General features: G+C 34.5%; 1 protein-coding gene across 2 annotated transcripts in view; it reads left to right on the forward strand.

The window, feature by feature from the left end:
• The window catches only part of LOC110095490 (ribosomal RNA small subunit methyltransferase I), a 31,947-nt gene extending 5,856 nt beyond the window's left edge, over positions 1 to 26,091 (forward strand). The window contains exons 1-7 of one of the 2 annotated variants that reach the window (XM_028699592.1): positions 1,887 to 2,023; positions 9,791 to 9,858; positions 13,806 to 13,902; positions 14,009 to 14,137; positions 22,009 to 22,117; positions 22,215 to 22,359; positions 25,981 to 26,091. In XM_028699592.1, the coding sequence (XP_028555425.1) occupies positions 2,021 to 2,023; positions 9,791 to 9,858; positions 13,806 to 13,902; positions 14,009 to 14,137; positions 22,009 to 22,117; positions 22,215 to 22,359; positions 25,981 to 26,032 (603 nt within the window). In that variant the 5' untranslated portion in view covers positions 1,887 to 2,020 and the 3' untranslated portion in view covers positions 26,033 to 26,091. Of the gene's footprint in view, positions 1 to 1,886; positions 2,024 to 9,790; positions 9,859 to 13,805; positions 13,903 to 14,008; positions 14,138 to 22,008; positions 22,118 to 22,214; positions 22,360 to 25,980 lie in introns of those variants that run through there. The other variant, XM_028699591.1, reaches the window with a different exon arrangement.
• Positions 26,092 to 27,323: the final 1,232 nt, after the last annotated feature.

Consider the following 27,323-nt stretch of genomic DNA (forward strand, 5'->3'; position numbering starts at 1 on the left):
GTGGATGCTTAGGTGATTGGGGTTGGGGTTGCAGGGTAGATTTGGGTTTGGGTTGTTGGGGAGATTGGGGAGGGGGAGATGATGTTCAGGTGTGTTGGTTTGAATGGGAGAATGAGAGCTTGATGGATATTTCTGGATGCCCAGCAGATTAGTTTATTTAGAGGTAACTCTCTAGAGGTCAACAAAAATCTGTGAAAAATTAATTTGTTAGCAAATTTGTCATCAAATAGTTTTATTATTGCATATTTATACGCATTATATACGCTATTTATAAGCAATATATATGCATTATATACGCAATCAATATGCAATACCTATGCAATACATACGCAAGACATAAACAATAAATAAGCAATATATTCACAATATATACCTGTCTTATCTTTAAATTAATAAATAATTTAACTGTCTTCTCAGTATTATATACAATGTCATCAGCCCATCGAAGGAAACAGGGTCTTTTCTCAGGGTACTTAGGGTAATGAATGGAAGTGTGCTATAGGAACTAAATATGTATAAAATAGAAGTAAATTTTAACAAATCAATCAGTCAAATTAAATATTAAATTAGAATTGTTTTAGCACTCACAATTAGCAGATGTACAAAATCATTGACGTAATACGCTGGCTTGTTCTTTGAGATCTTCATAGATATATTAATAAACTCTTCAACTAGGCATTTCCAAATCGACCATGCCCAATTAATTGATGAAAAATTATTAACATTATTTGATATTATTTTTAACAACCTATGAATTTTAAAGTTGCTTTGTTGGAAAAATAAATTTGAACATAAATACATAATAAATGTTTTCAACATAGTCTCTGGGGGGCTTTCTCTAGTCAACTATAGCATTTCAGACTTTATATCCTTTGAAGTGATGGCTGCAGTGGGCAAGATAAGCTAGGTAATCTCTTCACTTTTGTTTGGAAGACCAGTAAGGATGACAACTTCATCAGCTGTGAAAGGTATAACATGACCCTCTATAATAAATTTTTATTTTCGTATATTCCACATTGTCATCAGCTGGTAAATCAGTGGGGCGTTTTTCTCGAATCCAAAAAATTAAAGAAATTGATAGACATTTAGGTTCTTCAATTTTTCTTCAATTTTAAGAGGAATTATCTCGGAAAAAGTATCACAGATTATTCTAAGTATGGAAACATAACAGTGATAAGATATAGGACGGACGCAAATATGCGTAAATTAAGAAAATAAAATTAATTTAGATAAGTAGGTGATTCGCATTAATTACGCATAGAAAACACAATAAATACGCATATTATATGCTTTAAATGCGCAAAGTATATGCATAACATACGCATACGACACGCAAATAATACGAAAAATATTAACATAAATCAAGAATTATTTACACTAATCATTTTTCTTTATTGGATTTTTTTTATGATTTAAGATCCAAATGATTTATTATAAATTGTTAGGGTTTGAGTATTCAAAATATACATAAAAAATAAGCAAAATATACGCAGAATATACACATAATATACAAAGAATATATGCAGAAAGAACGTAAAATGTGAGATAAATATAATATTTTATGATTATCGGAATGTTTTTATTTTTATTTTTTGATTTTTTCAGTAAATACTTAGTGAATATTAAAGAAATATAGAGTACATTTTATGACAATGTAAGCATTAACGTACATTTTTCTTTGCAGGTGAATCCTTTCCCTCATCCATTTGAGCAGAAGAGATTGCTGAATGTTTTTGAGAAGAATTTTTTGCAGGAACCTCGGAGAACTGGAGTGAATGGCGGAAACTGTATAGGCGCTTGAAATGTGAAAATTTTTCGCTTTATTCATCTTTTTACCTTTAATGGTGGGCGGGCGGGTGTTTCTTCATCTGCAGTCAGTCCGAAAAGACAAACGGGTCGGGTAATAAGTTAAATGAATATTCTAACTTTCCACGTAAGCACGTCACGCATAATGATTTTATTGGCAACCGAACATAGATCTGTGTCCGGATTCCACACAGAATAATTTTTCCAAGAAAACATGGTAAGAAAATGGGCAAAGAATAACCTTTCTTAGTATCTTCATTACTCTGGGATATGAATACTTATAACTTTATAAGTTTCTTTGGGTCGGCACCTCAACAATGCATTTACACTTAGTTTGTGACTGCTAAACTACCCAACATCTTTCCCAGGAACTGTAATCTAAACAAAAAGGACAAGAAATGCATATGTTTCTAAGCCTTCATACAACATTTCCTAACTATTTAGTCAGTGGTAAAACCAGGATTTAAACTGGAAAATCATCTCAATTTTTTTAAATATCATTCTCAATGTTTATATTATCAGTGAGCACATAAAAAAATATTTTCCATCTTACTTCAAAACCATATCTTATGAAGTGCACTTTTAATTGTTGCAGTTGAAACAAGTAGAGTTGAGATTTGTCTAATCAATCGATCAATCAATAAGAGGATATATGATCGATTTTTAGTCTTTGCCAACATTTGATGTAGATAAAAAATTGTTTCGAGATTATGAAATTTTGATTTTATAGAGTCATTTCGAAATGTTTTAATTGAATTTTAAAGTGTAGCTTTTTTTATTTGTGACGTATTGAGGATAAAACTTATTTGCAATTACATTCGAAGTCATCTTAATCAACTCAATAAAATTACCCCAATTATTTGAATCTTTGTTTTCATTATGGCCTCTTAGAGAACAACCTTGAAATACAAGCCACATTGTAACATCAATAGAAATTTTGAGTTGAAGTGGATTTCTTGCTACTTGTTGAGGAGCTTTCTTTTCTAAATCCTTATCAGTGAGCTATAATGAATTTATCATAGTGTGACAAATTTTTACAATTTTTTTTGGTAAGGAATTTGGTTATTTGCCTTCATGCATTATAAAGGAGCATTTATCATCAATTTCACTTTCTTCCAAAGAGGCAAAAGCTATGAAGCGGGAAGTCAAAAACTTTAGAAGGCAAAGTTGTAACTTTTTTAAAGGAGGTTATGCGAAGTGCCAAAAAGGGAATGTGAAGAGGCAAAGTTGAGATTCTAGCAAAGTGGGTTTCGAGACACGGGAATTTTGATGGTTTTGAAAATTTGAGGGAAATTCTAAGTTATGAGTTCTAATATATATTTATAAATTTTAATGATTTCCTAAATTAATATAATAAATTAAATATAGAAGTTATATATTTGAATTAATTAATATAATGATAGTATATCTATAATATATATACACATACGTACATACATGTGTATGCACATATAATTGATATTAAATTATAGATATATATTTAAGTTTGGGGGAAGGGCAAAATTTCAGTTGAACTATATAATATTAGGGGGATGGGGGGAGTCTAGGGGTGGTGATTACCCCCTTGGTTCAACTACCCAATCAACTTCATAAAACTAGCTGTTTTCAATATCTGACTTGGAAGTCAGGGCAGGTAATCCTTTTGCCATATTGGCTTTTGCATATGGCTTGGAAGTTAGGATAGGAATGTATTGTTCTTTAATAAATATTATAATTTAGATGCAATTGAAGCGATAATAATAAAATTTTATTTGGATATTACTACATACCATTGGCTTGTACGCGGCGTCGAAGATGTTCTGCTTATATTGAGAAAATTGATATTTACTCAACTTGACAAAGTACTGGTTGCGTTTTAAGCTTGGCATGAATTTTTATTTGGATATGCTATATTCCATTGGCTTGTACAATTCGTCGAAGATATTCTACCTCATATTGACAAAATTGACATTTGCTCAACTTGACAAAATACTGGTTGCATTGTAAGCATTGCTAAATGTGTCTTAAGTGTTTGACATGGTTGGTTATTTTTGTGGTATAGTCCATGATATCATTTAAAAAACAAAAAACAAACAAACAAACACCAAGCTTTCTCTTATAAGCTCTAAAACTCGATTTTTTGAGGACTGAAAGGTTGAAGGCACCTGAATCAACCAAAAGGCCTTACCACAATTTCAGAGTACACGTCATGAGTTTGAGATATAGATCTTTGAATATCTTTATTTTGCATATTATCTTGATGTCATCTCAACCATAGATCTAATTTAGACAAGAGAGTAGAACCTTGCAACTCATTAAGGAGCTCATCAATTGTAGGAATAAAAAACTTGTCTTTAATAATTATGCCATTCAAAGCACGATAGTTCACACAAAAAATGCCAACTACCATATTGTTTTTTTTTACTAGAAGAAGTGGACTAGATAATGGCTTTGGCTTGCTCGAATTATACCCTTATCACTCATTTCTCCCACAAATTTTTTATGGCATATTTCTAAAAATGTGGATATCTATACAATCTGACATCAATTGATTTAGCTTCAGCTTCTAAGGGATTATGCTGATCAATGCCTTGGTTATGTGATAGACTTTTTGGATTTGCAAACTCTTCTTTGAACCATTGTAAACTAGTTGAAATGGAAGTAGGTGGCTGTGATTTCATATTTGTAAGCATGGAGTCAAGTTTTTGCTATGCAAATGATTCTTTTAGCTATTCATTTGTTGCTTGTAATTGGAAAAAAATCAATTAAAGTATTACGCCACAAGGCTTGTAATTGACCAGCAGTTGCTTGTTCAAGACATAATTATTGTTGTCTATGCAGTTGTATTGATTCATTATTCCAAGAAGATTGCATTTTATGTTCTTTATAATCATGCAAGTTTGGTCCTAATGTTTGTAGCCAACCCATCCCAAGAACTATATGGACGCTTTTGAGAGCAAGGATGAATAATTTGAGTATAAGCAAACCACCTTGCAAGAGATGATGCACTTTTGAGCATTTTTTTTTCACAAATCAAATAATCATTGCTATTGATATCTACCCTAATTTTCTTTATAGGAGAGATCACAAGCCCCATACATTTTGTGAATGAAATTTTGAGTACTATCTTTATCAATCTATACGGGAGCATGATGATGATTGATCTTTCCTTAAGTCCTAATGAATGTGACTTCAATTATTTGACCAAAGCATTGAGACTAATCTTGGATAACGGTTTAGGTTCATCAAATGGAGCCTCGGTCATATGATGTGAACATATCTTGTATAGACGACTTTAGAAAATTCTGTTTTGTTCAAAACTCAAACTTTGGCTTGCAGTTTTTTGGTGTGTGTTTGGTTTTTTTCATTATTATTTAGCCTGGACGTTATTTGAGATTTATAACAGAGGTGTGATTTAGTTTCCTCTCCTGTCTAGCTCATCACAAGATCCATATGGGATCCTACCCTCTCTTCCAGAGGCTACGAGGTGTTCCTCAACCGTTTGGCATGCAGTATCTAGTTGCATATATGCTTAGTACATCAACTTCTTTTATTATTACTTTTTGATCATTAGCATCAAAGAAAATAGGTTTTCTAACAATTTCTTTTTACATGCTTTACACAAGTGATATGTTTTGTTCTATGTAATTTTGATTAAGGGCCATATAATAGCTATAAATAGGGGCTAATGAATTAAAGCACTTGAATATCAAGTAAAATCAACAACTCAATCTTTTTATCGGTGTTGACCCTAATACTAGTGTGTTAGACCGGTCCAGCCGGTCCAGGCGGGACCGGTTCACGGGCAAAAATCGCAAATAGGCGGAGATTTCTTCCGCCTGGGCGGAAGCCGCGCGTGACGCACGCCTTGCGGGACAGTTTCGGGAAGGAAAATTAAGGAAGTTTAGGAGGGAAATTGATTGCAGGGATCGTTTAGGGAATTCCTTTTGAATTGTATGCATTAAATAGATGTTTTTCCTAGGGTTTGGGCATCTTGAATTTGGCTGAAATTTGAGATCTCTTAGATTTAGGTTTTCTTTGGGCTCTAGCGGCGTCTAGAGATTTGGGAGAGATTGATCCTCCTCTCGAATTGAGGATCAATTGTATCTTGTTGTTTTTATTCATCTACTAGTGAAATACAAGCTTTCCCTTGAGTTTTCTCTCAGTTTTCTCGCAATTTCTCGCTATTTTCTTGTGTGTTATTTTTGTGCAATATAATTAAAAAAAATTTAGAAAGAGAGGGAGAGAAAGAGAGATTTTAAATAAAAGAGAATTTTTCTTTAAATAAAAAACCCAAAAATGCCTAAAATACCCCTCCTCACTCCCTCACACTCTAATGACCGAACCCTCATCCTCATTTCACAACATTCCCACGCCAAAGGCCACCCCCCTCAAGCTCTCTTGCGATTCCAAGCTCCCCAACCGCCGACCTCCTCTCTCCAAGCTTCTCCAAGGTTTCTCACCGTCGCCGCCATCCGTCGTCGCCGTTCGATTACTGCACACCAAAGGTAAAAAGCTCGACACAAGTATTTTATATTTCTATGCATGAAATAAGTACTCGTGATCGCTTTTTTTAGCGGGCGAGTAAATTTAAGTACCCGTGACGCTCTGAGTGAGCGGGAAAATTCGTATGCATGAAACTTAAGTACCCGTGACCGCTTTTTTTAGCGGGCGGGGAAATTTGTTATTCGTAGAAAAATTATTTAATTAAGTACCCGTCACTGCTTTTAGGCGGGTAAAATGCTATACTTTAAATATGTGCTGAAAGACCCCGTGACCGCTTTTGTTAGCGAGCGGAGATTCGAACTGCGGCCACGGTGTCACCCGACACCTACCGTGACTGCCTTTCTTGGCAGGCGGGAAGGCCTTACACACTCCGATGCAGCCCCCTATGCGGGGACGACGTCGGAATGCTGCCAAAATTTTTAGCAAAACCTATAACTTAGAAAATTAAAAAAAAAAAGATTTAAAATCAACTTAAAAGTTTTAAGTTAACAAAAAAAAAAAATATACGACACCCTAGGCTCCCGACACTGGAAAACAAATACAAAAGAAATATAAATCAATGTGAAATGCAACATACGGTGAGTCTTTAAGGGAATTAGTTGTTCGCCAATAGGTAGGAATCAAGCCCCTTACTCCTAACTTATGATTTGCACACCTAAGTCCATCACCAAAAGCTCCTTACAAAAATGGGATGGGAAGAAATGAGTTGAAACCCCCTCCTATTTATAACATTGAGTTTGAATTATTCGTGGGCCCCACTAGCCTAGGATCCCTTTGCTACAAGACAAAGAAGGTATACCTGTGGGCCCCACCAGCCTAGGATCCTTTGCTAAAGGATGGAGAAGGTACACCTGCGGGCCCCATCTACTTAGGATCCTAAGATGCCATTTCGAGGCTCTGGCATTGGATTCCTAGAGTATTCATTAGCAGGTGAAATACGAACGTAAATACGAAAGTAAATACGAGTTTAAATACAAGTGAATACGGTTGGTAATTATGTTAAAAAAAGGGAGGGGGTAAAAGTAAATGTAAAAAAAAAAAAACCTTTCATACGAGATGTTTTTGTGATCATCGTAGACACGTAGGAATCCCCGCACATCCCCGATAATTTTCTGATTGAACACCTTTGTGAGAAGATAAAAAATGTTCGTCACATTGTAAGTCACGGGTGCTCTAAGTAGCGTGCATGTCAGCTGTTAAAGTTAGGCGGCTCGTACATCTCGTGAACATGTCTTTAAAAAAGAGACAAAATAGCGCACTCTTATGTGTCACGGGTTGTACGACTCCTAATCAAAGTAGGCACATCACACAAAACCATTGAAAAGAGTGTCGCCTACAAGCTGAAGAATTTGATAGGTGACATGTGATGAATTCAAGCATACAAAGATACAACAAGCAATAAGTGCAAATTTTTGCGGGGTTGTAGGAGACCCGTCATGTATGCAAAATGTCATCTACGCACACGATTTTATATAAGTACAACGAATGTGAGCACTTACGATCTGCTGAGGAAGACCCGTCATACATCCAATGTATTGACCACATGCAAAATGTCAAATAACTACGGCGAATGCAAATACTACGAACTGTCTTAAGGAACCTGTCATGTCCTCAGAGTGCTACCCTCAAACAAATAAAGAAGACCTTCAACAAGGGCAAGCTCCTACGAGACAAAAGACAGGAGATTAGTTAGTGCATTACGATCCACCTACAGAAAGTAAATAGTGCACAACAGTTTACCTGTATAAAACAGCGAACAAGTCAATTCAGAAGCTGCTACAAAACGCCACCGGACCCGCAGCTTCTATACAAGCGAACAGAAGGTGTTTCACGAATATTCCAAAATACCCTCGCACATACACTGTAGTTTCTACACACTTAGGTACACTAAAAGAGGGTATACAATCAACATCCGCATGGGCCCTGACGAGCGTGTTATTGGTACACACGTGACGTCTAGGGATGCTGCGCGGGTTGATAAGTGAATTCAAGTTTGAACCCGATCCTTCTATATGGATCAAGATCAATAGGAGTTGACAGGGTTCGAATCTTCAAACAAATACACAGTTGTAGGGACCGGTGTATTTGTTTTAATACATTCATATTAGGCCTTCAAGGCCTATAATCAAGAGAATTCTCTAATAAAGACAAAAAGCCTACGAAACCCGACCCTCCTCAGCAAGCTAAATAGGAGTGGACAGGGTTTGAACCATTGGATAAATATGCGGTTACGAATTTGATCGGAATATTTATTTCACACATTCATATCAGGATTTCAAGGCTTTCAACAAAGAAAATTCACCAACAAAAATACAAAGCCTACGAGGAACCCGATCCTTAGTCAATAGGTTGGCTGAGTTGACAAGGTTTAGTTCATAAGAGAAATAACCCCACACCCCGATGATGGCCGCGTTGAATGTGAATCTCAACCGGAGGGGTTAATCTCTCAGATATTTCAAAATGTCCTAAAATTTCTACAAAATTCAAATTCCACAAAAATTCAAAAAATCATCAAGCTCTAAGATATTTGAATTTGAAACCAATCATCAAAACACTTAAGGCAAAATCCATCCACCATTCGCAACAATTTGTCAGGGTGGACAAGTTAAAAACTACTTCAGCTCACATTGAGCTAAATGCCTAGTCGAAAATATCACTAGGATCCATTCTCAAAAAATCTCCTGCCAGTAAGGACGTGGTACGTGTCCTCTAACCGGCAGTTTCGCCGCCAAATGGCACTGCAGGTAAACGGTTATGACCCGGGGCCCTCTGAACCGAGTGGTTTTGCCGCCAAATGGCACCACTTCGAAATCTCTGGGTAGTGTCTTATCTACAAACTCATCTGCCTTCCAAAATTTACCCCGGAACTTAATTCCGTTAAAACTCCCTCGCCGAATAAAAAGAAGAGCGAGCGGAGGCCGGGGCCGAATTTTCGGAGCCCACAATCAGGAATTCTTCTTTATTTTCTCCTTGGGTCTTTATAGATTTCTCTTTTACCCTGATCTAGTATTTTGTTTCTTTGGGTCCTATAATTGGTATGTCAGCCTGCATATCAATTTCAGGGTTTTGACCGTAAATCTAAATCACATAATCTGGTGCAAAAGTTTTCTTTGATGATGTTTTTTTTAATCCTCAATTTATTGTAACCATCTGTCGTTAATCAAAAGAGAGCATAGGAACGTCGAACCTTGAAGTAAATAGGCAAATCAAAGAAGCAGCGATTGCATAGAATGTTGTACATTTGCTTCCAAGTATATCTCTTTTTTTAATTGCACTATTAACTCGTGTTCCTGTGGTACCCTTTTTTTTGGAAAGCGGTTGAATCCATTTGTGAGACAATTCTTTGCATTTTTTTTGTGTTACATGCTCTTTATTCTGATCATCTGCTGCTCCTGTAAGTTTGAGGTTTTAGCTTTTCATTCCATTTGATTATTGTATTTTTTTGTATTTTATAATTTTTATTATTCTGAAACTTATTGTTTCCTTGATCGTTTATCAGGGATCCTTGAAATCTGGATTATATCTAGTGGCAACACCTATTGGTAATCTTGAGGATATCACATTACGGTGTGTAGTGTTGTTCAGCAGTTGTGATCGTACTTAAGCAGTTCATCTGCCATTTAAGTAAAAATAAACCCTAATCTTTTATTTACAACATTAATATAATCTTGATTTATTTCTTCTGTTGGTTTTAATAAATTCTAATTGCTCTTTGCTGCTGGTTTTAATAAACAAGTTTAATATCTACATGCACTAATTTTGTGCATATTCAATAATTTTTTTTTAGCATTTAATTTCAGCAAATGGATATTAGCTTTGTATATGTAAATGAGATTCCAATATAACATTGAGTTAAACTTATATCCTATTAGCTAATAGTTTATTTCTCGTCTATCGTTAAACCTAAATCACATTTGTTTTCAAGGAAACTTTAAGTTAATGTTTTCTTATGAAATTGAATTGAACTTCAAAGATTCTCATTTTTCATAAAAAATCCTATTTGATATCATATTAGAGAAATCATCAAATTTGAGGTCATTATATTCTTAAATTATTATCATTCATCATCATCAACTTCAAATTCTAGCTAATCATCTAAAAGGTACTATTAGTTTGAGAAGACAAAATGAGCATGGAAATAGAAGAAAACCCTTAAACATTAAAAATTATAATGATGCATAAATTTATCGATGAAATAGTCTTTTTATTATAAAGTAATAAATAAACTATAAAATGAAGCGGTTATATAATAGATTTATTTGAAGATAGATGTAATTTATATAGCATTGTGGATGTGAGAAGATCTCTTGTAGTATTTTTCCTGACTTCTTTTTGCCTCACCATTTGGTTGGACATTGCTCGAAAAAGTTAAAACATGAAGTTTAGAGCGTATGATCAGGTTTAACATTTGACTACTTGATTCTATCAATATCAATTTTTCACTGAACACCAACTTCTGGTGGTTATAGATGGAAATTGGAGATTAAGTGCTTTTTAAAATTCTGACAAAGGGATTTAATATTATGTTGATTTTGATGTTGAATTGTGACTGCACAGCCTCTTTGAAACCTTCTTCAATAGGGAACTGATGAGTGACAATTGCAAATTTTAACAAAGCTGACATACTTCACCTTAGGGCTGTGGAATCTGTACACCGTATAAATTAATAGATCTTAATTAGGCCAATTTATCAATCAAATTGGATTGAGAAAAATACTCCCTCTTGATGTGAAAGATCATTTTTAATCTTTTGCAAGACCATAATAAACTTGATAATGCAAGCATCTTGTAAGTTTTAAAATAGACCAAAATTTGAAGGGAAACCAGCTATTTTTTGGGCTAGATATATAAACAGTTTGATAAGAGCATTTGAGTTGAATTATCTTCTTAGCTCGTGAATGTCAGTGTCGGGAACTATATGGCTCAAAGAATTAAGAGTTTTTGTAATGCGAAATGCTTTGAGAAATGCATATTATACTATAGCAACATCAAGCCGTTATCACACTTCGTGGGGTTGACTACCTAAATCATTTTTTTTCATTGTCCTAATTCTCATTTATCTAATAAAAAAAGTCATTTTTAATACTGTCTTTTTAGGTCTACCTCTACCTTTCTTAATATATGTCATATCTAATATATCTACCCTCCTAACTGGGTCATCAGAAGGTTGACTTTTCATGTTACCAAACCATATAAGACAACTCTCTTTAATCTGATCTGCCATTGGAGCTACTTCAATCTTTTCACATATATACTCATTTTGCAAAGGTGAAAGGTCCTCCAAGTGTAAAGCTACTCATTCACTTGAGCATCCTCATCTCTGCAACACTTAACTTAATGTTATGCTTCTCTTTTAATGACCAATATTTGAATGAATATTACAGTACAACAACAACAACAAGAAGTCTTTATCCCACTACGTGGGGTCGGCTACATGAATCCTTTTTCTTCATTGTGTCCTATTAAAAGTCAAATTCTCATTTAAATCTAATAGAGAAAGATCATTTCTAATATATTCTAACCAAGTCTTTTTAGGTCTGCCTCTACCTTTCTTAACATAAGTCAAATCTAATACATTTAATTTTCTAATCGAGTCATCGGAAGGCCGCCATTTTATGTGACCAAACCATCTAAGGCGACTCTCTCTAATCTTATCTTCTATTGGAGCTACTCCAACCTTTTCACGTATATGCTCATTTCGTATCCTAGCTCTAAGGGTAAAACCACTCATCCACCTGAGCATCCTCATCTCTATCACACTTAACTTAGTATTATGCTTCTCTTTTAATGGACAACATTCGGCACCATAAAGCATTGCAGGCCTCACCACCATCTTATAGAATTTTCCCTTAAGTTTAAGGGGTACTTTTTTATCACACAATAAGCCCGCTGCATTCCTCCACTTCAACCATCGAATTTGAATTCTGCTGATAATATCCATATCTATTTCACCATCACTCTGAACAATAGATCCAAGATATCTAAAACGTGTACTCTTATTAATGATTTGATCACCCAAAGTCACAAACCCCTCCCCAGGTCTATTACTACTAAAATTACACTCCATATATTCTGTTTTAGATCTACTCAAGCGAAAATCTTTAGACTCTAAGATTGACCTCCATAATCATATGATGACTATAGACTTTATTACACTTACGGCTCCTCCCTTCAAGGTTGGATCTAAATCTCTAACTTTTTAGAAAAGAGAGAGAGCTGGGTACCTCCTGTATGGTCACTTCTAAGGCTTATCTTGTCAGGTCTTTCGCCTTGTACGAGCCTTGCTCTTATACTATGACTTTTCTCCTTTAACCTTTAGACTAGCATAACATACATCCATATTATGATATTACAACATGCAAAACATGTTATATCAAAATAAACTCAATATATCAAATAAACTCAATTGAACAAGTGATCATAAACTAAAAAATGCACATAAATTGATAATATGGTTAATCTGAGAAATAATACCACCAAAGTTATATTAAAATTTCTACCATTTATTTTATTTATACTAAAGATTGGATATCTCACATGCTTTTCTAGGGTATTAGAATGGATTTGATCTACTAGAATACTCCGACTTCTTTGTTTTTTTTTTATAGACAATCTAAAGAATAAAGAATTTGCCATTCATAAATGCATTCTAACTTTCATTGTTTTTGAAATCAAGTAATAATAATAAAAAAAAAAAAAGAATTTTCCCTCAACTAAACTTCTCCTTATTCAAAACAATTTCCTCACCTCACCCTAGCCTCCTTCCTCTTATTCTCTTATTTCCTTGCTTGTCTTCCTCCCCCGATCTCATATACTTAGCTATAGTAGCCCTTATAGAGTTATATTCTTCCCTGCTTCCTCTATAGTTCAACGGCTTGCGCTCGGCAGAAGTCTTCTTCCGACTCTAGAGAGAAGTTACGGGAGGAGGAAGGAATTAAAAGGGTTAAAGTATACTTATATAACTTATTGTATAACTAATACTTTATCAGAGAATTAAATTCAGCCGCTTGATTGCTGCACTAACCCCATTAGCAATTGCATGCGATAATAAGCGGGAATTTATGCTTTGTAACTGTAAATTAACTCTGCCATAATACGTTTGATTAACGAACAGTAAATATTTTTCTAAGTTTTGATTTCCTAAATAAATTAATTTTTATATATTCATTAGGCTTATTTTTTTATATGCACTAATATGTATCAAAATGATCGAAATAAAAAATAGAATTTAATAAAAATAAGTTTGATGTTTTATGGACGTATGATAAAATGGGATAAAATTTTGGGGTAAATTTATGCTTACCGTTTTTGAACAATTTTGGGTATTATAGAATAATTCCCTATCTCTACTATGTAAAACCACAATGCATGTTATGAGAGATTATTTCTAAACTGTATCTTTCTGGCAAATCTCGTTGATTTTCATTACTTTATATTTTGATTGAACTCAGTCTCTTTTTATGTTGTTCATACTTTTGCGATATGATCAGCTTTGCTTAGTTAATATTATGCAGTGCATTGCGCATCCTTAAATCTGCAGATGTGATACTCTCCGAAGATACAAGACACTCTTGGAAGTTACTTCAGCACTACAATATTGATACTCCTCTTGTTAGTCGTCCTCTGTGTGCAATCCTTAGTCTAGTTGAAATTTCTTAGCCACAAATTTTTGCAAAGAATAATCATTAAGTTACTCTCCTTGTTTAACTTATTGCAGTTAAGTTACCACAAATTCAATGAATCTCAACGTGAAATGACAACTTTAAGCAGACTCCGGGATGGACAAGCCGTTGCATTAATTAGTGATGCTGGGACTCCAGTTATCAGTGATCCTGGCTTGGAACTTGTAGGTTTTTTTTGTTTGTTTTTAATTTCAGAAGCATATATTTCTTTTTTATTATTGAGTGCTATACTTGCCCACCCCCTTTATAGATAAAAAGGTATGAGGTTGGTTCTGGATAAGGAGGGCATAAGGCTAGTTGTATATTGAACTCTATGCAGGGAGCTTGTGAGTGGTTAATTTAAAGGTTATAAGTTGGGCTCAAACTTATGATCTATCCTAGGGACTAGATAGCATACTGTTTGAGCTAGGGCTCTTTACTTTCACTCTTTCTCTCACTGATGTAAAACGTAAATGCCATTTACTTGCCTAGGTGGCAAGATTAATTAAATCCCAAATCAATTTGGGGAGAGAGAATGGAAATCTGAAATTAAATTTCAGATTAAGTGGAATTGGCAGGATGAATTTGAATTTAAATTCAAATTTAATGGGGAGAATTAAATTGGATGAGAGGGAATTGTGAGAGGTAATTAGGGAGGCTTAATGAGGGGGGCTATTAATGAGATAGGAGAGAGTGGCCGGCGGTGGACTTATGGGGGCCGGTGGAAGAGAATTTGGGAGGAAGAGAGTTTGGTTAGGTAGAGAAGAAATAAATTAGGTTTAGGAAAAAGAAAATCCGGAGCTACACACCTCGAGCAACACCTCCAATAGAACTCACAAAGAGATATACAAGCGCCACTTCCTCAAGAACTCACAAAGAGATCTTGGAAATCTCGGAACTCACAAAGAGATCCTTCAAGATGATGTGAAACAACAGGAGTTACTTAAGAAATTAAAGAGAGCAAATTAAAAAAATAATCCCAAAATAAAGTTATTACTTATAACAAGGATTGATCCTCGGAATTCATAGTCTTTAACTTGCTTAGGCAAAGAAGAGCGAAGTCGATTAACCAAACAATTCCAGAAAACACAAAGAGTAATTGTAAAGCTACGACGATAAACAAGAATCCACGATTTAATAATGAAAACTTTCACCTTTGGAGCCCATACATTCAAAAGTCTAGGCTTTAGCGGAAGAAGAGTCTCCACATTAGAATCGAGGTCACTCCGAGGAAGAAGGAACCTAGGATCGTCGTTCTTGGATAGGTGGCCGGAGTGGCGGAGGATGATCACGTCCACTAAGGTGGAATGGATACGGTCGATGTATTCTTCAACGGTGTCGTCGAAATCAAAGAGATCCTTCTCCTCTCATGAACTCACTAAGAGATCAAACAAGTAGAATAAAATTTCATTAACAATTCATCATCCCATTACACAAGAAAGGGCCTCTATATATAGGCATAAGAAACTAAAATTAGACAATATGCCCCTATGGCTTACATAGGACGACCCTCTTAAGTGAGGGTAAAAACGAAAAATTTATAATAAAAGTTTAAAAATTACAAATAAAATATAAGATAACGTGGGACGATGACAGCCGTTGATCTTCAGCTCCTCGGATAGCCATGGACGGTTGGATGTCCGCATTACTCACTCTCTCTCTCTCTCTACACACACACACATTTAAGAAAGATCCACAATGCAATTAAAATACAATTGAGTCAAATAATAGCATAGAAGAAATCTAATGGTTTATCTTGAAGATTACTGTTTATTCTTTTCTTGATAATAAAAAGTGCCATTTTGCTCAGCAGTTGTCAATCCAAAAATAAGCTTGGGAGAGAATATTGAAGAAGATGTTTTTTAATTTCATAAAGTCGGACGGGTGTAAAATTTCATTCAATTTTATAAACAATTTAACATTCAACTTCTCAGTAAAAGTGTAAAACTAAAGAGCTACCATCACAAAAAAATTCTATAACACTACTGATACAATTTTTCAATCTAAATATTTACATCAATCATATATTACCTGTTTTCATTTTTGCGTCGTCTTCTAAAGGTGTACTCCTTCAGCCATTTCTATTTCTTTGGAGACTTATCTGAAAATGTTAGTTTAATGGGTTGAGTTTATATTGTAAACTCAGTGGGTAATCTTTATATATATAACATTTAAACATTCATAAAATTCAATGTATGTTCTTTTTCTCATTTCTTATACAATATTAAAACTTATATAACATTTAATATATGTATATTTATATAATATTTAGTATACATATATCTTTCATATCATTTTTCATTTCATTCATTCATTCCTTTAGATCTTTCATATACATTTCATAGCAATTTAATATTTATTCCTTTTCCAATTTAATTAGTACAGGAGCACTGTCTAAATGTACTAATAAATGTACAATCATTTCCATTTTACGTGCACGGGTACGTTGTTTCCCCAACCATTATCATACGAGGTTGAATTCCTGTAATTTGCATGCATATACCTTTTCCCTTTTTCATTTATGCATTCATTTACATATTATGAATCTTTCATATATTTTTATATATTTTACATTATATATACATTTTCAAACATATAAACGTCCATATCCACTTTGTCTTTCCATTACTTGTATTTTATATCGATCTATATATTTTTCACATTTTCATATATATTCATATTAACAGGATAATTGATAAACATCCTTACTGTCATAATAATTTAAAGCTAAATATTCATCATTCATATGTACATTTAAATGAACATCAATTTTCATTTAATGACATTCAATATAAATAAACAATTATATAAAACATATCTTTTAGAATTGAAATAAACATGAAATAATTAAATTTCTATACACAATTGTAATTACCCACTTTGAATATTTTGAATGATCAAATTCCTTCCAAACGTCAAGCTTTACTAGGATTTTTCAACACTCGTTTCAGCTCAATTATGAAGATCTTCTATTGTTCAAATAACATGAATGAGATATTAATTAATATAAAATTTCAACTTGGAGTACTCAATTATATCTTCAAAGTAATATCAAGTATTTCTACTATCCTTACGATAACATAAATTATTTCAAACAATTCTAAAAGTAACTTTTACCTAATTGAACATCATTAATCATAAAACATTAAATGACTCTAATTCATCCCAAAATTTCTATTATATTGAAATAGTTACCTCATCAAAATTTTACTTTATTCTTTACAAATCTACTTCTTCCATTGTCGGATTTAAGCTTGCTGTAATTCAATCCTTCCTACAACAATAATGTCTCTTCAATTAAGAGAATTATAAAATTTTCTTTCTCAGTTTGAACAGGAAATAAAAGAATAAGAAAGGGAATTTACTTATACTTTCTTATGAAAGAATTTTTTCAAAATCCAAATATTCTTTGTCAGAATTTTTTTCTGTCTGAAATCATATACTATTATTGTATTAAAATATATTTTATGATTTTTATTCTTCAAAATTCGAACAATAAATAAATATGATTGAAATCACTTACAAAGGAAAATTTTTCAACACCAAATCCTTCTTCTTTCTCTCTCAAGTTCTATTCCTTTACCTTTAAAAGAGATATGCATCATTTCTTAAGGTTAAATCACGAAGAAATTGCATGTAAAGTGAACGAAATTGAAAAAATAGCATACCTTCCTTTTTCTTCCTCTTAGTGGTTTCTCTCGACTTAGCTTATTTTGCGGTAATGAGTGAAGAGTATGGAGTTATACTTAGAGAGGATTCGTTTACTTTCGTCCTCCTACACGTTCCTTTACTCAGAACAGCGAACCGAGCCTGGTCAAAGCCGCTGAGCTTGGGTGCAGTCCGCTCAGCTTCCGCGTGCTGATCTCGGTTCCTCTCCTACTCGCGTAGTTTAGAAGTTAGGGTTGGCCGGTTAAATTGAACCGGCCAGATTAAACCTGTTATTACAATCTCTCCTTATAAAATTTCATCTTCAAAATTTAATGGCAAGAATAAATCAACATACCTTAATTGAGTAGATGAAGATATTGAACTCTCATTTATGCTTTTTTTTCCAAGGTAGCATCTCTTTTTATGCCAGTAGAAGTACATTTATTAATGTTTCATGAAGTTCAACACAAGCTTCTTGTCGTCAATATTAATGAAATTATAATTGAGTATATTTTTGAACTTTTTGTTGTGGAAATGTTGTAAAGCATGGGAGATGGCTGGAATGGTGAGATAAAAAAATGGACATCTAACTTTTGGATTTTTTTGCCAATAAGGTTGTGAGAAAAGTGGAGGGTTGCACTAGGTAGTCGACAGTTAGCGTAAAACTTGTTGAATAATCATGACATGAATCCTTTAAAAAATTGATGGTGAAATAGATAGGGATATTAGCAGTAGAATTCAAGTTGGATGGTTGAAATGGAGGAATGCATCGGGCTTGTTGTGTGATCGAAAAGTACCCCTTAAACTTAAACGAAAATTCTATAAGATGATGGTGAAACCTGCAATGCTTTATGGTGCCGAATGTTGTCCATTAAAAGAGAAGCATAATACTAAGTTAAGTGTTGTAGAGATTAGGATGCTCAGATGGATGAGTGGCTTTACCCTTAGAGATAGGATACAAAATGAGCATATACGTGAAAAGGTTGGAGTAGCTCCAGTGGAAGATAAGATTAGTGAGAGTCGCCTTAGATGGTTTGGTCACATAAAATGACGACCTCCCGATGACCTGGTTAAGAAACTAGATGTATTATATTTGACTTATGTTAAGAAAGGTAGAGGTAGATCAAAAAAGACTTGGTAAGAAAATATTAGAAATGATATTTCTTTATTAGATTTAAATAAGAATTTGACTTTTAACATGATACAATGGAGAAAAAGGATTCATATAGCTGACCCCACATAGTGGGACAAAGGCTTGATGTTGTTGTTTTTGTTGTTTATAAGTTTGTGAGCAATTGATGCTATTGTGGTATACAACATAATTTATATTTTTTGAAATTCTACAAGGATTATCTCAATAGTTTCCATTATGGGATGAGACACTATTTATGCCATTGAGGTGTGAGAGAGAAATAAGATCATACTTATTGTTATCAATAAAGCTAGCGTTGTGTGAGGGAAATGGATTGTGCTTGAGTTATAGGCTGAAACTATAAGTATATCGAGTGAGTTTAGGATAATGTCATACATAAGATGGAGAAGTGGGAGAATGAGATTGATGTAAAGCAACAAGGTATAGCGGCAAAGTCAATGAGTGAGTTCGAGATCATTAAGAGTAGGGCTTGTGAGAGGCGGGTGAGGGATGGCGTAAGTGGTGAGGCTCATGCATGTTGGAGAGTTTGAGGGTCGAGCATAGATGGGGGATATGTGAGCAAGCATGAGTTCATTGGAGACCATGAGCTCTGTATTTCAGTACATAAAGGGAGAGAGATTGATGGCAGCCGGAAGTTAAGCCAAGTGGGAGAGATAGGTCGATTGGTGAGAGTTTGGCAGGAGATGCGTCTATGGTATTGTGCACTGGGTTGTGAGTGCATTAGATTAAGGAGAAATCAACGACATACATGAGATGTGTGATGGGGAGAGAGATCAAGAGAGTTAGTAAGCATGAGAGATCCAAAGAGGGTAAAGACCCCTTATGTTTTGACGATGTTGTTGTTCATGAGGGAGTGCATATGATGTATGGAGTGGATATGATCTTCATTAGTAATAGGAGTGGCATTGCGGGCATTAATGAGGTGTGATTTTGGATGCAACGTGTTTGTTTGCTTTCAAGGACGAGTGTATTGACGGTTATGATCTTGTTGATGTGAACGAAGCTTCAGGAAGGCATCACATGCAGTTCAAGAGGCTTTGGGGTGTGACTTCTTTGGCATTTTGATTGGGCTTTTCAGTGTTGGCTCAACGGTTCCTGTGAATGTGCAACCTTTATTTTTTTTCTTAGGTAAACACCAATAGAGTAGGACATGATATGAAAATTCTACTCAAGTTTTTCGGTTTCGGGTATTTAATTTTGATTTGTTTCAAATTATGGGTCAAGTTCGGGTCAACCCGAAAACTCGGTTTTGACCCGTGGCGCGATGCAGTTTATGCATGAGCGGTCTAATTTACGGGATTTAGGTTTAGCCTCTATTCATTTCTACGCATATCACCGCCGACTAGTATTCATTTCTACATGTCTAGCTTCTCTGTCTCCGCTCTCTAGCTTTGTCTGTTTAGTGTTTCCTCTTCACTCTCTATTCTCCTCCACCTCCATCCTGGAACTCTCCACGGACCTCGGTTCGTCACTTCCTCTTACTTAATTTCTACTTCATTCGTATTCGTTGCTGGCTTGCCGTGTTTGTAAGTCACGGCTAGGTTTTTGTGAGTTTTGTCATTTAGGGTTTCTTTTTTTTCATTTGTTGTTGGCTGTCTCTCAAAGTAATTCTTGTGTTGAATCTATTGATTTTGGTTTTTGTATTGAAGCAATTAGCCAGTTAGGATAGGCTATTAGGGCATCTTTTTTTCCCCAATTTTTCTTTCGAATTTTTAGGATTTTGTATTTGTAAGGGTTATTTAAAAGGTTGTTTTCCTTGTTGCCAGCTTGTTAGTTGTTTCCTACTTTTCTTTATGCTGTTATTCATGTGCTCATGTATTCTTCTTTACTATTCATATTGTATAAGTTGATTAGAGGCATTGTAATTGTTTTTTATTGCATTGTAAAATAGTATCTGTGTCTTAGACTCTTAGAATTTACAAGTTTGCTATTGCTGAATTTGAGATAAGAAAAATTGATCAATGTTAAATTTAAATTTTGAATTTTCTCTAATATTATTTTTAAATTGTAAATTCTACTTAAATTTGGATTTTTTTATGCACAAAACCATTCATTTTTTAAGAACAATAAAAAAAAAAAATCGGGTTGTTGGGTCATTTCGGGTTGACCCGAAATCCGACCGGGTCGGGTTCAGGTTAAGAAAATTCAACCGAAACACTAATTGGGTCGGGTTTGAGTTGGTTAAAAAAAAGGCGGGTTCGACCCGAACCTGAACCGAAAATCCGTTTTGACACCTTACAGTAAAGACAAAGAATATGTTACTTGCAATTAAAATTAAATTCAGGTTGTGAGTCCAAAATTTCTGGGTAATAATTGTTACATTTTGGTTTTATTTGGTTGTTTCCAAAATCAAAACAATATGGTGATTATGCGATGAATATTGAGTTGAGGGGGAGATTTCTCTCCCTCTTCTCTTTTGCGGCACTAGGATTTGAATTTTGTCTCGGTTGAGGTTAATTGTAGTTCTGCTTGGGCTTTAACATTCTCTGACTTTTCCCATATAAATATTTAATATCCTCCGATCCTGGTAGCAACCAAATAAATACTGAATTACCAATAAGATTCCAATAGTTAACATGGGTTTTCAGAAGAAGAGTAAAATATCATGAGCATGAACAATTGGAATGGGTATGATGAATAGTTTCCAGGATACCAGGAATCTGGGTAGATCTTTTTAATGTTCTGTTCCTTTTTACTAGATCTGATTGGTAGAGTAACTGGTTTGTTGCGGAAATTTCAAATCTTGGTTTATAAGGTTTTTAACTGGATTGTATAAAATGATCATAGATCAATATGGGAAGAAAGGTTGGTTTTCTTACATTCTTGGGGCTATTTCTCTCGAGCTTTCCATGGGCTTTAGAGGTTGTTCTATTAGAGTATGAAATATATCTCGTTTTTCTATTTTATACTGAACTAAAATAGGAGAAGATGAAGGCTCTATTCACTGAGAAGATGAACTATGCCAATAGAACCTTATCTTTGGACTCTTCTGAAACCTGAGCTGCTTAGTTCTAAAGCCTCATTAACTGACTCTTCCGCCATCCATGAGACTAATTGATATGCGCTTGTTTTCTACCTAATCATTTAGCAGACTTGATCATCTTGGCTCATCAAAGTTGACAGACGGAAACAGATGTATTATTCAACTTCATCGGGTTCCTGCTTTATGTTTTCTCAATGTCATGTACCTAGTAGTACATGCATGCGTTGCCAGATATGTTGCATCTGCTTAACAATGCTTGTATTTTCTTAAAGGTAAAGTTATGCACTCGTGAGAACATTGCTGTTATTCCTATACCTGGGCCATCAGCACTGGTTACTGCTCTTTCTACTTGTGGACTTCCAACTAACGAATTCACATTTGGTAACTCAGTTTGATTGTTTTGATTAAATAAGAACCCATACAATTTTCTGGAGGACTTTTTGTAATAATCATAGTTTGCATTGTTCACATCGGATAGTTGGATTTCTACCTAAGCACGCTGGATCAAGAAGATCAAGACTTCTGAATGCTGCCAATCAAGCGGTCACACAAATATTTTTTGTTCCTCCTCACAAGCTTTTGCAATTCCTCACTGAAACTTCTTTGATCTTTGGTGAATCAAGGTATCTATAGTATTTGAATCATGATTTCTTGGACTGTTTTCTTACATATTCAGTGTAGTATGGTTGATGTTTTTATTCTGTTTATAGAATCTGGTTACCAGAATTTTAAAGCCTTCTTTAGCAGCGAAAGTAGTCTGTAGAATAAAGTGTTGGACTGGTCCCTTCCGGCTAGGAGGGATATTCAAATTGAGAGGGTTGTTATGAGATTTGCTATGTTTTGTATGCTTTAAGTAGATTGTTTAACTCTAGGGTTCAGTTTATATGTGTTGTTTTGGCTGAATTAAGAGTTTCTTAGGTTGAGATGGCTCTAGCCAACAGCTAGGAATTTGGGAGAGCCGGATCTTCCTCTCCAATTAAAGATCTAATTGTATCCTATGATGCACAGACACAAACATGGCGACACGGACATGACACGACACAAACATGAGACATGCCATCTATTAAAAAAATAGGACACATAAATGGGCTGGACAGAACATTATAATTTTTATTTTTAAAAAAATAGTATATAAAAATTGAATAAGTATAATGTTAAAAGTAATTTAGAAATAATAAGTCATTTAATTAGAATTTGTGCTTAAATGACTACTATTAGGATCTTGAGAGTCGGGTGTCGATGTCGTATATCAAGCATCGTGAGAGGAGACGACAATGCTGTTGAGAGTCGGACGTCGATGCTATGCATTAAGTATCGGGCATCAATATCAAGTGTTCGTTTTTCTTCGATGTTGAGAGGGCGTTGATCGTCAATGTTAAGTTGACGTCGGACAAATACGAGCTATCAAGTTGTGGGTGTAGAAATTGCTAGCGTCGAGCATCAATGTCAAGACAGTGTCAGACTTTGATATTGAGATATGTCGATGCTGTAACAACGTTAAATGTCGATGTTGAGATGACATTAGACATTGTTGTGAAAGCAAAGTTGATGCCCGACTTTGGTTTGAGTGCGGACGATTGATCTAGTGTTGTGGATATGAAATAAGAAATTTAGTTTATATTTTAAATAAATTAAAAAATTAAATACAAGAAATTATTTATAAAAAAATTTCATAAAATATTTAATACATGCATGTCAGATACGTGTGTTCAATTTGTGTTTAATATTTTTTTTTAATCGGACGCATGTTTGGGGTGATTGACATGTGTGTCGGAGGCGTGTCAGATGCGTGTCATATCAGATACGTGTTGGATATTGCATGGCTCTTTGAGGGAAATTGTCAGTGTATCATAGATTGTATCCCATCTTTCTTTCATAGCTATTTCAATAAAAAGGTCGTTGGTGTGTTTATCTCTTTTTTGCAAATTTTTTGGTTGCTGAAATTGAATTTCAGCCACGGTTTTCTCAAAATTTGCATCCATTTCCTATCAAATTGGCATCAGATTGATTTCTTGGGCAGTAATAAAGGTTTTCCTCGCTGATTTCGGCTGCATTTTTTTTCTCTGTTCTTGTTGATTTTTGCTATTTGAGGGCCAAATTCACATCAAATTGCTATTTTTTGCTAGTTGGAGCTTAGATCTGGGTACCTATGGCAGTAAAAAAAGATAGAAGTGTTGGAGGAAAGATCAGACAATTGAAATATGAAATTTCAGATTTTTAAACTCAAATTTCAGCTGTACACGAGAAGATCAAATATTGAGTTAGAGAAATTTCGAACAATTCATCATTCAAAATTTTGATAGTAAGGTCTTTATATATCTGGATTAAATATATCGACATTGGAGTAGGGATGAAGTATTAAAAACATCTACATTAGAGGATTATATGAGCTAGTTTTAATATTTGAAAATTAATATATAAATAAAAAGACTAATAAAAAGTAATTTAATGAAATGTTAGATATAAAGTCAAAATTATAAATATTAATTTAAATATAAATTTTTATATTTGTATATTATTAGATAATGAGATCGCATATTGATATAGGGAAGCATTTCCAATGGAGAAAGGGCTGATAAGCCTCCAGTCCCTTTGACGAGTAAGGCGAAGAATGTTAAGGCGGGTCCCCAAACAGTCTAGGGGTCTCCCCAGTCGAAGAAGGTAAAGTTAGAGCAGCGTGCTGTGAAGGCGACCCATTGTTGCCGACCAAAGCTATGGACCCCTCAGAATCCACCATTAATGATGATGCAGGAGCAAATCCGAGGAGAGCAGTACTCTTGTTGAGTTCTTAAGATGTCTCCTTGACATTGAGGAGGGTGTGGTGAATTCCTCTTTGGTGACCAGTTGAGGCGACAACAACTGAGGAGGTAACTGAGCTCCCGACAACCTCTGCTGGGGCTGAGTTAATTACTATCTGAAAGGAAGGTAAGAAGAACTACTTGCAATCCTTTGACAAGAAATTTTTTTTTTGTGTGGTCAAGCTCCATTAATGAGCCCATAGTGTGCCTCTCCTCGAGCAAGTTACTTTGTCATGCTAAGAGAGAGTTTGAGGCATTGGTGTAGACACAGTGGGAACCTGGCTTGTATACTAAGATCATGATCCTCCACAACGAGCTTCTTGAAGTTAATTTAAGTTTTTTGAATAAGGACTTCTTTGTTGTTGATGCTTCATTATTAACCGCAAGGGCTCTCCCCCCTGTGATGACAAAGGCTCTTGCCACCAAGCTTGCAATAGCGGGAGAGCTGGCAACGAATTTCAAAACTAATGTGGAAACTACCAAAGAGTAGGAGGCATTGGCTTTTCAAGAGGCCCCAATGACCAAGTAGGTGGTAGCGCCTGCAATGCTGCGCTTCTAGCTCGCCTTGAATGCCTTCCTCGTGAAAACATGTCGGAATAACGGTGAGCGACCACATTAATTTCCGCTTGCGCAGGTACAAGTCGATCTAATGAGACCACCATCACCATGAAGTTCGGCTATACTTGTGCATTCTAACTACATAGAAGTTGATTATTATCATGATCATCATTTGAATTTAGCAAGAATTCTGTTTCAATTTTGTTATGTAAATATAAAAAGAAATGTTTTTCTTATGAAAAGAATGTGTTATCATTTTCTGTAATTACAATTGTGGAAGAAATTAATCATCATGGAAGCAATATTATAGAGCCACTCTCTTTTGATATTAATATTGCCTAATTTTACATATTCCTATCTATCTCCCCCTCATTAAAGCTCAAATGCTAGGAAGGCAGTTTTTGATTCTTTACAGTCATGGTTCTTTTGAGTTAAGTAATGTATCAATCAATTTATACAATCAAAACATGAAAAATTTGGACCTTCCTTTCACTTCCTTGAAACATTGTAGTAATGTATATTTTAGTGTTTATAAATAAGGAGTTAGTTGTTTTAGAAATTGATGTTGGGTTGAAGTTGTAAGGATTTTCTTGTATGCAACGAAATTTGAAATTTGGTGGCTTCCTCCTATTAGAGGCTTTTTGGGAGTTTCCTAGAAGTATTATATGTATATCTTTTTGCGTCATTGTTATTAGAAATATTATCATTTTCTCTTTACCTTGTGCTATATTTCATTGTTCATATATGGGTAGCATACCCTCCCTCCAACTGCATCAATTTGTTTTGTTTTGTAATTCTTCCATGAATCTGATGCATCGAAGCTTAATTTGATAGAGAAATGCTTGTATAGTTACTGACTATAGTTTCCATTTTCTGAATATTTTTCAGGTCATGTGTCATTGCTAGGGAGATGACAAAGCTCCATGAAGAGGTAATATAACATAATTGCACTTAATATTAGATTTTGTGGGTGTTTTTTTTGTCATTTTTGGCTTTGCCATGGTGCTTTATACGGTTATATTTAATTGTAGTTGGAATTTATCTGTTTTTGCAACATTAATTATAACTTATGATGTTCTATCTTTACCTGCAGCAGCATTGATACTTTATTGTTGGTATGCATGTGATTGAAATGAACTTATAGTAACTAGTTCTGACTCAATGTTTAGTTGACATTGAGATTCATTTTTTTTGGCTTCAATTCATAGATCGTAAGTGCATTTCATAGAGCAGTTGTTCCAATTCTTACATTTTCTTCTTTCTTTCTTTTTTATTTTTATTTCTTGCTAGCACAATATGCGATGATTTGTTGCTGGACTGTTTTTGGTTAATACAATATTGCATCTCCATCCGTCATTTCACAGCAGGAAGAAAAACTGCTGGAGTTTTTGTAAGAAGATGAAATGTTGAAATTGCTAGGATATACTTATGGACTGCCATGTGAATATTTGTCAACTACAATTGATAAGTATAATCAAGGGCCATTAATGCAGGACTGTAGCTATTGGTTTACATGCAGTTGCTTCATAGGATTCCAGTTATGCTAAGGCAGGTTTTCTGTTTAAACACAATTTAGATCTTCATTTACTATAGCATTGCATCGTGTGGTTTGGGTTATGCACTTGATTTCTCGGGTATGTTTGGGTTATGTACTTCATTTCACGGGATAAGTTCCTAAGGCTAATAGCGGGTAGGCTTTTGCCGATTGATGAAATTACAGGCTTATTATTGTTGGCTGTTATAAATTTTCTTGCATCCAAAAATCAAAATTGAAGTTTTAAGGTTATTTGAAGTAAAATTTGGCTGATCATGTGCCAACCATATTGACTATTCTTGGGATGAGGAATCAATAAATAGATAGTATTAGGCATGCAAATAAAGTGCTTTGATTCAATACAAATTTTTTATTCTAGTTACAATCTTGCATATAAAAATTAGATTTGTGATCCCTTTGAGCGTCATATAAATGTGATTGCCTAAATGCATGGAAAGCCATCTCCTTGTGCCCGTGTATTTTTATAATTTGGTGAATTCTTTACATTTATTTGAATTCGTCTATTTATCTTGTTATCACCTGCTAATGTTTCAATTTTGTTCAAAATTTGATGTAACTAGGATTCTAATTGCGGTCAAGAAATTACAATTGTTCGTCAATTTTACGTAGTTTAAATTTCTCATTGATTTCATCAGATGTATTCAATCATTGTTTTATCATTTTGATTATAATTCTC

This window comes from Dendrobium catenatum, unplaced genomic scaffold, assembly GCF_001605985.2.
Source record: "Dendrobium catenatum unplaced genomic scaffold, ASM160598v2 fragScaff_scaffold_1344, whole genome shotgun sequence".
Classification (NCBI taxonomy): Eukaryota; Viridiplantae; Streptophyta; class Magnoliopsida; order Asparagales; family Orchidaceae; genus Dendrobium; species Dendrobium catenatum.